The sequence below is a fragment of the Parasteatoda tepidariorum genome, chromosome 4 (assembly GCF_043381705.1).
Source record: "Parasteatoda tepidariorum isolate YZ-2023 chromosome 4, CAS_Ptep_4.0, whole genome shotgun sequence".
NCBI classification, from domain to species: domain Eukaryota; kingdom Metazoa; phylum Arthropoda; class Arachnida; order Araneae; family Theridiidae; genus Parasteatoda; species Parasteatoda tepidariorum.
In genome coordinates this window covers 48,261,849-48,274,905 of record NC_092207.1, presented here as the reverse complement: position 1 = coordinate 48,274,905, position 13,057 = coordinate 48,261,849, and the positions used below count along the sequence as shown (strand labels likewise).

General features: G+C 25.7%; 1 protein-coding gene across 6 annotated transcripts in view; it reads left to right on the top strand.

The window, feature by feature from the left end:
* LOC107457551 (E3 ubiquitin-protein ligase LRSAM1) overlaps positions 1-7,667 on the top strand; it is a 32,449-nt gene extending 24,782 nt beyond the window's left edge. For all 6 annotated transcript variants that reach the window (XM_043040433.2, XM_043040434.2, XM_071179743.1 and 3 more), the window contains 5 exons: positions 1,028-1,123; positions 3,300-3,398; positions 5,152-5,283; positions 6,554-6,844; positions 7,325-7,667. In XM_043040433.2, the coding sequence (XP_042896367.1) occupies positions 1,028-1,123; positions 3,300-3,398; positions 5,152-5,283; positions 6,554-6,844; positions 7,325-7,447 (741 nt within the window). In that variant the 3' untranslated portion in view covers positions 7,448-7,667. The remainder of the gene's footprint in view (positions 1-1,027; positions 1,124-3,299; positions 3,399-5,151; positions 5,284-6,553; positions 6,845-7,324) is intronic.
* Positions 7,668-13,057: the final 5,390 nt, after the last annotated feature.

Sequence of the window (13,057 nt, the reverse complement as noted above, 5' to 3'; positions counted from 1 at the left end):
GAAATGTTGAAGTGCAAATGTTGAAAGCAGTGCCTATGTCTTAAATGTAAATTTTTAAAAAAATTTTTAAACTTAAAACACAGTTAGTTGAATTCAAAATTAACCATTGTTAATTACTCACCTTGACTGTTGATTTATTACAATTTACTAATGTTACTATTTTTAATGTCCATAACATAAAGAATCAAGAAGCTACTTAAATTTATGAAACGTAAATTACAGTTTTAGCAAATCTTTTAATCTGCTATTGCAGATTTTAAATTGTTTAATTAATTAAAATGTTAAGTTTTTTTTAAAAATTAACAATCAGTTTCACATTAGTATTATTCTTAAGTAATTCATTTTCATTTACAAAATTTTGATTGAATACAATAGCAGTGTTATGATATGAAAAATTTAAACTAATCCTTAATTAGTTTAAACTAAACTGTAACATACAGTCATTGATGTGTTTTTCTCATACACTGTACTCAAATCAAGCAGTGTTTCATGATTTTTCTTGGTAACAACAGTTAACTATTTTATTACCAATCAAGAAACATGCACTCTGTTTTTAATGGCAGGCATTATATAATTAAAAGAAATTAATAAAGAAAATAACACATTGCAATGTAGCCATATTTGGGCAACCTATGACACATTTTTTGTAAATTACATACTAATGAATAAAATGACAATAATATCAATACTTTAATGATGCTTTAATATTACTATAATGCTAAGTTAATATTGTTTGATTAGCCTAGATTTTACATTGCATGAATCGATTTTTTGTTTCAAATTTTCGAAATGTCTGACATAAACAAAAAAAAAGGATACTTAACACTGACTGAAAAACTCTCAAGAATAAGAATAAAACAGTATATTTTCATTTATTAATTTAAAAAATCCTTATTTTTAAATCTTGAAGGCCAATTTTAAGTAGTTGTCAGGGGTCAAAGCCCTCTTACTTATGAAAATTATAATGATTGTCAATAATTTTTACTGTCTATTTTTTATTATTATTAATTATCATTTTTATTCTTAGAATACATTATCAGAACACAGGATAGCTTTAGCATGCCTATTAACAGGACTTTTGACAGCAAAGGAACAAAGAGAAAGGGAATTGAAAGAGAGATTGGTAAAAATTATTTTATTTAGTAAATAATATTTTTTTAAGGCATTGCTTCCTTATAAATTCTTAAGGCTTAAGACATGACAGATAATATTAATTAAACTTTACTAATTTTAACTTCTTTTTCATAAATTTACAATAAAATGTTTTGTAAATAATTTTTTGTTTAAAATATTGCTTTTAGCTTTAAAAATTTATCATGTTTTTACTTTATAATATGAATAATAGTTTTGCAGGGGGCTTATTTGTTTATAGATAATCTTAAAATTTGTAAGTTTTATTTATTCAAAAAAACATTAAGGAGCTTATTCTATGAATAATCAATAAAATATCAATGATAATTTGTACCAGAATGATGTTACAGACTTAAATTTTGTGACAAAAACATCTTAAAATAATCGGATGCTACTAGTAGTCTTAAAATTATCTTGTAGCTATGTTTGGACTTGACGCCCGGTGGCTGAGCGGTAGCGCTTTGCTCTGTCATGCCACAGGTCCCTGCTTCAATCCTCGGGTCAGGCAAGGTTGACTCAGCCTTTCATCCCTTCAGTGGTTCGATAAATGAGTACCAAACATGCTTGGGAACTAAACACTGGGGGTTCCGCGTTTGGCTGACCACCTGACCGGAACATCTACTCCTGCACCCCAGAGCCCAAGGTCAAGAAAACTGAGATGGTCGCAGTAGGCCTTGGCCCTCTATGAGCTGTTGTGCCACTGAGTTTAGTTTAGTTTATGTTTGGAGTTAATTACTCCTAACATCATTGGAATTTTTTTTTAGTTTTTCAAAAATATTTATTCTTTTTATATATTTTATTATATATTTTTTAACATATATATATTTTTTAAGTTCATGAGCTATTTTCAGCTTAAAAAACACAGGCCATATATTGTATATTATACTTACTTGAAATTGTATTTTTGAAACTATTAATTTCAAAAAGATCAGCTGAAATTGATTAACGTCTATCACTTAATTACCCTCTTCTCAAAGATTCCTCACTGTTCAATAACTGTTTTAAAGTCAAATTATAAAATCTCTTACTTGCCTTTTTTTTTCATTTTTAAAAAATGCATCTGAATTACGGAAAACTGCATTATTTGCATAGAATTAAATAAGATAATTTATGATTATTGTTTAAAAGAAGCAATCCAACAAATCTCAAAGATAAGTTCAAATGAATGAGATTTTATTTTATGCTATATTAATACCTGTTCTTCTTTGTATGGGGTGAATAAAAAAATAAAATAATTGATAAATCAGTACTGAACAGCACTATGAAATCATGCACAAAACTGAAAGGCATATATCAGCTCAATTAATAAAGCTAAAACAAATTAGAACTATTAACTATAATTATTTGTTGCTCTTCCCTGTAGCTATTAAATTAAGCAAAACCTGCTTTTTATAGTTTATTCCTTCGAAATGAGGACAAACTATATTCAAAATCACGTGGCTATCCCTTTTGAGGGATGGTAAGACACCTATTTCCACAGTATTTGTATTAAAATTGCTCAGTATTGGAGCAATTTTAATAATTACTAAATATATCAATGTAATACTTCGTACCTATATTAGTACATATTATATACAAATATAATAGGAATACTAATTTGGTGACATATAACCGAGTTAATGTCAATCATTGAATTATAAAATAATTAAATATTTAAGTTTGCACAATAAAATTTTTTTGATCAAAAGAACCTATAAGCTAGCAAACATCATTGATGTTATCTTTGAAATATTTGGAAAAAAATTATGAAATAATCTATAGTTAATGCTTATTCAATAAGAAAACTCCATGTTTCAAACGTCTCTCCCAAACAATCTAACTGAAATTTTTGAATAATTTTTAGAATCGAGGGATGAAATTGCCCTTTTTACCTTCTATCCAAATTTCAGGATACTATTATCATAAACAGTTCTGGAGTTATTAGAGAGGCACACACAAATGCTCAAACTCTTCATTTTGTTATTATAGATTAAGCATCTCTTCATTTTTTTAATACTTAAATTTAATAAAAATGAATATTTCCTTTTAATGTAAATGATTCAGTCAAGGAAATTTTATCAGGACGCACTTTCTGACATTTATTCTTTAACAGTTAAAGTTTTCATTAAAAAAATATTTATTTGAGAATTGTGATTTTTATAGTTTAAATGCATAATTTGTTCTTGCAGTTAGAAATGGAAGCAAGGCATGCACATGAAATGGAAGATTTTTGGTTATTACAGTATCAGAAGTTACTTGACATGAAACCAAAAGGAATTACTATTGCAGTGAGCTATATTTTAGAAATTTGTTTGTTTTTATGTCTTGTCTAAGTTTTTATTAATACAATTAATATTTTGCCTTTTATAGTCTTAGTAAAATAATCTGAATGTTGATGTTTTAAATTATAGCCTTTTTATGTGATATATACATATTATAGTACTGTGATGATATCCACTTTTTTTGTAATTAAAAACTTTTAAATTTTTTAGTGACCCATTCTAATTTTTTTCTATTGATTTTGCAATTTGAAATCATTTTGATTTTTGTTAATTCTATGTATATAAAGAACTTTCAATAATAGTAAAAAAATTTTTTTTTAGGTTGTTAATTACTTGAAAATATTTTTTGATTGCTTAAAAGGTGCTTATTTTGTTTGCTGATAAATCTCGCTATGCAACCTTTAAAAATTACTTTTGAGAAAACGGATGAAAAAGACACAGATATCAATTTAATAACCAATGTAGAAGTTCCTCCAAAAAATCATAACATTTGTTCTATTTGAGGTAGGAACGGTATTCAAGTGATTTTTTAAAAAAAATTTATATCTCTCTATATATATGAAGCAAAAAGTTATCTGTAAGATAATAACTCAAGAACGAAAGCACCGATGTGGTTTCAGATTTTTTTGCAATTTGCGAGTTTTTATAGGATGGTTTTTAAACTATCACCGCTTTCCAGCGTCATGTAGCCCTGGCATTGTGTCCAAAAATATGAAATTCATTCATTGAAACCAATTGTAACAGATTTTCTTTATATTGTTTGAATAGCTTTATAGATTGGCACAGCGTTTTTCGTTTTAGATTGCTTATATTTTTTGGATTATTTTGTGTTTTTTTCCATCCTTCAATGTTGAGTTGTTTGCATGAAAACTTTTTTTTATTGTTTCAGCATTGTGCTGTGATGGAAACAGCTTCTTTACAAAATATTTTAAAAAACTTAAGCAGTCAAAATCTCAAGAAAAGCTGAATTCCTTAATTAAAACTCACTTAGCTCATAGTTTAAATGCTGAAGTAAATAAGTGTGCTAGAAAGAAATATGCAGGTTAACAAATCTAGGGTCCAAATTTTAAGAAAATAAACTTTTTAAGAGTAAAAAGATTTTGTCTAAGTTCAAAAGAAACTGATTGGTGATTGCAGATCCATTTTAATTACCAATTAAACGTATCAATGACTGATTTTAACTTTTTAATGTAAATATTCATTGCATTTTTAATGTAAATATGTGCATCTATGATAGACAACGCTCTATTAATCTATTTTATTATTTTTGTACCTACTACTATTATGAAATATGTTGTTTTTAATTCAAAAGTAAGCAATTGCTAATGGTGTGGAATCATTTCTTCAGTAACTTTTATTCCTCTATTTAACTATCTTCATATATATTAATTTGGTAAATATTAATGCTTTGAACAATGATAAATTATTTTTTTGCCCCTGAAAAGTTGATAACATCCAGTATTCATTTAAAAATATTGTTTTCATTTTATCAATATTTTAAAAATATTATTTACAGATGCATTTATTCAATGAATTATTATTTAAATGATGCTGTATTGTAGGGATTTAAAAAGCCGTTTAAAAATTTCAGTTAATAAAATCTTAATATTCATGAATTTTTCTATGTATTATTACCTATACAGTAGAGAATATATTCGTTAAAGAAAAATAATTATTCTTTTAAGTTTTTATTTGGTGCATTAGTACTTTAATATGGGGTAACAAAGATAAAATTTTAGCTCTTTTGTCCTAATTTTAGGAACTAACAATTGATGATGAAGTAAAAGATTTGTTATTAAATATTCCTGCTCCTGACTTGATACCTTTGTTCGCTATGAAAGGGATAACAATTGAAGACTTACTGAGATTTACAGTACGAGATTTAAAAAAGGTATTTTTTCCATAAAAATGTATTGTATAAAATTTTTTAAATATTTCCATATCTAAGTGTTAATAACGATAGAAATTTAAAGTCTTGAATTGCTTAATTTATTAATTTTATTGAATAAATTTAGACCACATTAAAAATAAATGACTCAGTTATGTTTGGAGTATAATATTATGTTCTGTGCAATATTCCTAATATTCATAGATTTTCTTAATAAAATTCACATTATGTAATAAAACCAATTATCTGTATAAATGTGGAATTAACTTTTTTCAAAATTTATTGTAGGAAATTAAATATATGTTTGGGAAATTATGATGTAAAAGAAAATTATCTATGACTGATTCGGGAAATTTCTTTTCAATCTGTCAGATAATCCCTTATTTAAGAAATGCTTTATAAATTTATTAAAAAAAAGTCTATAAAACTTGAAAGTCAAGAAAGTGTTTAAAATTCTACAAATTAGGTAAAAGACATTTTAGGAAATCAAAAGTATTTTGTGCTGCAAAGGGTTATTGAGAATTGTTCAGTAGAAGATCTATATAATGCAATTCTATAAAAAGCAATTCTCCATAATCCGCACTAGCTTTGTGAGAGTAAACAATGAAATTTGCAGTTAAAAAATTTCTATTTACAGTTGAAATATTTCTAAGAACTATTAACTTTTTACATTCTTTGCTAAAAGGTTAAAATTTCAAACGCTAAGCAAACCAAAATTGATTAATCTGTTTGTTACTAGTTCTAATACTGCAAAAAAGTAATTTTTTTATCTGTAAATAATAAATACTTACAAGTTTATTTTATGTTTTCAAGCACTAGTAAATAAAAATTAGTTTAAAATCTTTTAAGAGTGATCTCTTCCTGGCTGATATTGTCATATTTAGTAGGTAAGTTTAAAGATAAGTGAAATGATCCATAATACACAAAGTTTTATAAAAAACAAAAGGCCAGGTTTCAAGGTATGCACTATATAGATTTTCTACTGTATTTGGCTAAAAGTGGATTTTTCTATTATCAGCATAGCAAATACATAGGGAATACAGACTTTTTTGAAATGTAGAAAAACATGTGATGTCAAGGTTCAACTGAATATATAATGTTAATACGAAAAACATTAGTAGCAAACAAATAAAAAATTATTTTATTCTATTTTATTACAATTTCATATGAAATATAAAATAACTAGGCTAACCAAAAAATTTTATAAAAAGGAAAACAACACATAGTTTAAAGTTAAACAACACATAGTTATATAGTTTAAATCTTTTTCAAGATTGGTGTTTTGGATGAAGATATTTGTGAAGCTATTTTGGGAAAAGCACTCACTTATTTCGAAGGAGACTACAAAAGATATGCTTTGCCGAAATTTTCTGAAACCCCAGAACCATCTGCACCACCTGATTCTGATGAATCGCCTGAACTTGAAGAATTATCTGAACCAGCTACTTCTGCATTTGAGGCACAACCTGAAGAAATGCGTGTTCCCAGTGCACCTCCATTTTCCCCAGATACTGAATCCAAATTATGGTGTCACACTGAATGTGTCATTTGTATGGATTTACATGTAATGTAAAATTGAATGTTTCGTAATTAACATTTTTCATTAGAATTTATAATGAAATTTTATATTAAATATCTTTCCTAGTATATATCATAGTTATAATTTAAATTTTATATTTATATATTTCGCATTATAATCAATGTCAAAATGTACAAATAAATAAAAACAACATATTTTTCTCTGAGGATAACGGTTTTATTATATTTAGAAATAAAATATTAGTTCATATATCTTTTTTTAATTTCGTATTAAAATTTTAACTTTATTTACAGATTTGTTTAAAAATTATTTTACTAAACGGTATGAAAACTAACATTCCTTTTACCCATTTTTAATATAATGAATAACATAAAATTAATATTGTAGTAATTTTATTTATTTTTATTAATCTTTATTGCAACCATTATCTACAATATTATTTTGAAATATTTATTCTACCAAAAAAACTATATGTATTAATCTATTTTTGTTTTAAACTTTTAGACGTCTATTGTATTCCTGCCTTGTGGCCATGTTTGCTGCTGTCAAAAATGCTCAGAAGGAATTGAATTATGCCCTATGTGCCGAACAACTGTTACTTCAAAATTTGTTATATCTTTTTCATGAAGTAACTCCTTTGCTTCTCATGTTATCTTTAAAAACAATTCCATGCTTACAGCTAAAATTGTTGATAATTTGCCTTCAAATATTTAGCTTAATTGATGCCATATTTTCACTTTTTATATTTTATTGTTAGATAATTATTGTATATATGTAAATTAAAATTAGCTGTTATTAATTATACATATTTCATCTTTTTGCAAAATAAATTACTTTCAATTTATAAGTTGTTTTCAATTTAGACTCTATTTTAATAATTTTTTTTAATTTAAAGTTTCCCTTCAGTTTTTGTGCTATATTTCTTAATGTAGTAAGCTACACTTGCAGTTGTACCTTCTCTTTTTTTTCTGTTTGCAATGATTATATGGGAAAAAATTAACTCTGTATTTATAATTTGCTTTATATTTAATGTTTAGATTAATTGTTTTAATAATACTATTAATTTTGTATTATAGTGGAGTGCTGTCTAGCCCAATCAGAACCAAAGTTGATCATATTGATAAAAAATCTGTAAATTATAGAACAAAATAATTAAAAAAATGGTTCAAAACAAATATAATGTTTAAAATTGAATCGCTAATTTTCTAGTGCCATACAGTTGATGTACCAATATCATATTTAGGTGATATTAATTTTTATTTTTAATAGTTTTAAATTTTAAACAAAAAATTTCAAATTATCTATATTAAAGTCAAAAGATCCATGTATGACATGTATTTTTCAATTTTTATCATTTAAATATTTCAAACTGTTACTTTCTTATGAGCACTGTCGCTAATTTCTTATATCCCAATTGTTTATTTATTAGTTTGTGAAAAAGAACTAGGTAAGCACTAAAATTTATGCTGGCTCCGTTCAAAAGACACACATGATTTAAATTTTACGAGGAACAACTCTAATTTTACGGTTTATTATTATTTTGTATAAAGAACCAGGTAAACGCAAAAATTTATGCAGGCTCCGTTCTTTATTCAAAATAATAATATACAGTAAAATTAGAGTTGCTCTTCTTAAAATTTAAAACGTGTGTCTGTTGAGCTGCCTTCAAAGTTTTATTGACTTTTTAACAGGGTTGGGTTTTTGACGTCAAAAAGTGGTTTTTGACATGACAAGGGTATAATACTGGTTTAAACCAGCAAAAACTGAAGTTTGCCAAGAAAATATATAAACTTCAAAACTACCAACAGTTGCCATGTATTATATTGAAATTTAATTATACTATAGGTAATCAGCAGGTTTTAAAATATTTTTTAATTAAAATTACGGTAAAATAACAGATTTAAAATCTCAGAAATTTATATTCATATGCATGTGCAGAAAAATTTTGCACAAAAATTGTTTAAATATTTAGAAATTTTTTTTTTTTTTTTTTTTTTTTTTTTTAAAACTCAGATAATGNAAATTAAAAGTTTATTACTATGCATTTTTGACATATAAGGAACATATAACTAATATTTATAAGGAACTTACAAACTTGATACAAATGTATAAAAAAATTTTTTTAATGTTATACCGAATATCTTTATTATCCAGTATGTTAATTTGAATTTAAAAGTAGTTATATTTGTGAATAATGATAAATATAATTCATATTGTTTATTATATTTATTTATAATTATTACACTTATCATTTTAAAACAATTTTTATCTCTTAATTTTTTTTTCTCTCATACTTTCGCTAATCAAAATAATGTATATCTTGAAAGCAAGAAGTAATTATTCAACAGCTGAATATTTAGATATTCAACTAAACTATATAGTATTCAGCGAAATGAAATTCACAAGTATTTGGATAAACTAAATTTTCAGCATAATGAATGAATAGGCTGAATATACTGTAAATCGACACTAACTCTGTGTATTTAACAGAAAGTACTTAAATTTGTATTGTCTTATGTTAACTATGAATTAGAAAAAATTGAAGATTTAAAATTCAGAATTACTTATTTTCTGAAAAACTAACAACCAATCACAAAAGTTAAACTAAACAGAAGAACATTACAGTCACTGATCCATGACATATTTAAACAAATTATTATGGAAATTTTTTAATTATCCTAATTAAATACATAATTTTAAAAATTAGAACATGCATCACACTACATAATCAAAATGAAAATGATGGAAGTAGAAATTTAATTCAAAATTCAATAGTCTAGTTCATTTGCTCCTCGCAGCATACGGTAGCACATAACTAGTTTTGAACATTTTTCTGTTCCTAATCTATTACGAAGTTTCGAATGAATTAGTCCAAAACTGGAAAACATCCGTTCTATTGAAGCAGNGAGTTTTCAAAAGTACAAGATTTTGGTTACTATTCAAAATATAAGTGTTTCTTCAAAATTTTAAATTTATTTTTTCTAGAACATATTTAGAAACACTATCCTTTATAAAAAATATATAAATTTTATGTATTAATTAAATTTCACATATAAACATAGGTTTTTGACAGTGAGGTTTTTGACGTGACGGTTTAAACCATGGTTTAAACTGTCAAAAACTGTCACATGTCAAAAACCTGCCAACCCTGCTTTTTAAATACTTTTTTGTTCATTATTCTAAGAATTTTTAAAATTCGATTATGCCATTTAGTTTATTTGATATATTTCCCCCCTTTCAACTCCAAAGATTTTTTTTAGTGCATTCAAATCAAGAGTGTTAAAAATTCATGGCTTCAAAAAATTAATTGATGCATCAATTCCATCAAATGTTCAAACTGAAGTGTGAAGTGAAATATTGGCTTTTTGCTTTCAAATGCTATCAAAGTTGCAGTAGGATGAAAAAAAAAATTCTTAAGTTTTAATGTTTCCTTACAGTACATAAGGCAACATTACAGTTTGAGTACATAATTTTCCTCTTAGTGTATATTTAGTTACCAGAATTTAAAAAGGAATAAATACTATAATAATTGCATTTGACAATTAAATTAGATGCTATTTTAATTAAAATGTAGTTTTAACAGGTATACAAAATATTATGCAACTGTTCCTTTCAACAGCACTCTACTGTTGTGAAATTCTATACAAATTCCATATATTTCTATTTATGTGTTATTTCTGTTTTTAATGTAGGCATAGAGGAACATATCTTTCTTTTTTTACATATTTTCACTGAAGGATTAGTAATCACAAAACTGTCATTTAAAAAAAATTAAAAGAGTTTAGTGTTTTTAGCATTTGTAGTTCATAAGCAATGTCCTTATTTATCCCATAAAAAGAAATAATGTGTAATATCCGGAGATATTGACAGGGGATGGACTGAAATGCACTGAAGAGCCATGGACGCAACTTTAATAAGGCCTCTTGTAGTGTACACTACCCTACTATAATGGACAGAACCACTCTCAGTTTGTGACATTTTTTAAAATCCTCCACAATTCGGCAAATTTCTCCCAATACTTGATTCAGGAGTTCCCTTGTCTTCTGGATTGGGTTCAAAATTAAAAGGCTGTAGAGTTGAGCATAAGTAGTCATAAATCCAAAAACTGCATAAAATTTGTCGCTTAAATATTTATAGAGATATCGACATTTTTATTAAAAAAAACTTATTATTTGTCTTATATTTTTTGCTATAACTTTAAAAATATTATATGAAATTAAACAAGAAGTTTAGCAAAATGTAAAGTTATTTACAAAATTATTGATTAAATATTTGAAAAAGTTCGTTTACTGCACTAGCGTTCGTTAAAAATAAGGGGTTTTCCACAAATTTCACTTTATGCTTGTTAAACTAGGTTTATTAAAAGTGAGATAGGTGGGGGTATCATCCCCCATAAAAGTATGTTTTCTTTCACTTGTTTTCTTTCCTTATACCAGAACATTTTGGTTTCCAGACGATTATTCTAGATATTATTATTTATTATTCAATTGTATCTCATGATGCGAAATAAAATTTCTTAAAAACCCCTTACCATTTTGAGCTTTCTTTTAGAAAATACAAGAAACCATGTAGAAAATTTGCTTGAAACTATAAATTTTTAAGATTAAAAACTTTTTTCATTAGTTGCCAAATACAATTCATTACAAAATTCTGAAAAAAAAAATTCTTTTTTTTTTTAAATTTCCTGCATATGCACAGTATAAAAAAACTACTTCAAATACTTTTATCTTGCATGATTTTTTGCGAATTTTTTTCAATTTTTAACTCAATTATTCTGTAATTAATTTTGAATTACTTAAAAAATTTTGTTTAATTGCTTTTAATATTTATCAAGTTATAGAAAGAAGAAAAAAAAAGTGTAAATCAAAAAAATTAGTTTTTTATTAAAATGTCCATATTTTCCTACGCTAGGCTTTCGAACGCTAGGCTTCCTACGCTTCTTACTCCTTATTTACGCTAGGCTTTCGAAATTTTGTGCAGTTAAAAAATGACAACTAAAGTAATCAATACAAGTTACAAGCTTATTATTTGATTTTCTGGCATATGGTGTTCAAAAATACTTGTTTTCTTTCATAATTTATTGTCAGTCTCCCAAACCACTGAAAGTTTTAAATCTTATTGCTAAGTATGAAAAAAACTCGCACGAACTAANACACATGAAAATGAATACATAATATTACAAAAGATGTGAGTTTTCAAAAGTACAAGATTTTGGTTACTATTCAAAATATAAGTGTTTCTTCAAAATTTTAAATTTATTTTTTCTAGAACATATTTAGAAACACTATCCTTTATAAAAAATATATAAATTTTATGTATTAATTAAATTTCACATATAAACATAGGTTTTTGACAGTGAGGTTTTTGACGTGACGGTTTAAACCATGGTTTAAACTGTCAAAAACTGTCACATGTCAAAAACCTGCCAACCCTGCTTTTTAAATACTTTTTTGTTCATTATTCTAAGAATTTTTAAAATTCGATTATGCCATTTAGTTTATTTGATATATTTCCCCCCTTTCAACTCCAAAGATTTTTTTTTAGTGCATTTAAATCAAGAGTGTTAAAAATTCATGGCTTCAAAAAATTAATTGATGCATCAATTCCATCAAATGTTCAAACTGAAGTGTGAAGTGAAATATTGGCTTTTTGCTTTCAAATGCTATCAAAGTTGCAGTAGGATGAAAAAAAAAATTCTTAAGTTTTAATGTTTCCTTACAGTACATAAGGCAACATTACAGTTTGAGTACATAATTTTCCTCTTAGTGTATATTTAGTTACCAGAATTTAAAAAGGAATAAATACTATAATAATTGCATTTGACAATTAAATTAGATGCTATTTTAATTAAAATGTAGTTTTAACAGGTATACAAAATATTATGCAACTGTTCCTTTCAACAGCACTCTACTGTTGTGAAATTCTATACAAATTCCATATATTTCTATTTATGTGTTATTTCTGTTTTTAATGTAGGCATAGAGGAACATATCTTTCTTTTTTTACATATTTTCACTGAAGGATTAGTAATCACAAAACTGTCATTTAAAAAAAATTAAAAGAGTTTAGTGTTTTTAGCATTTGCAGTTCATAAGCAATGTCCTTATTTATCCCATAAAAAGAAATAATGTGTAATATTCGGAGATATTGACAAGAGATGGACTGAAATGCACTAAAGAGCCATGGACGCAACTTTAATAAGGCGTCTTGTACACTACTCTACTTATAATGGACGGA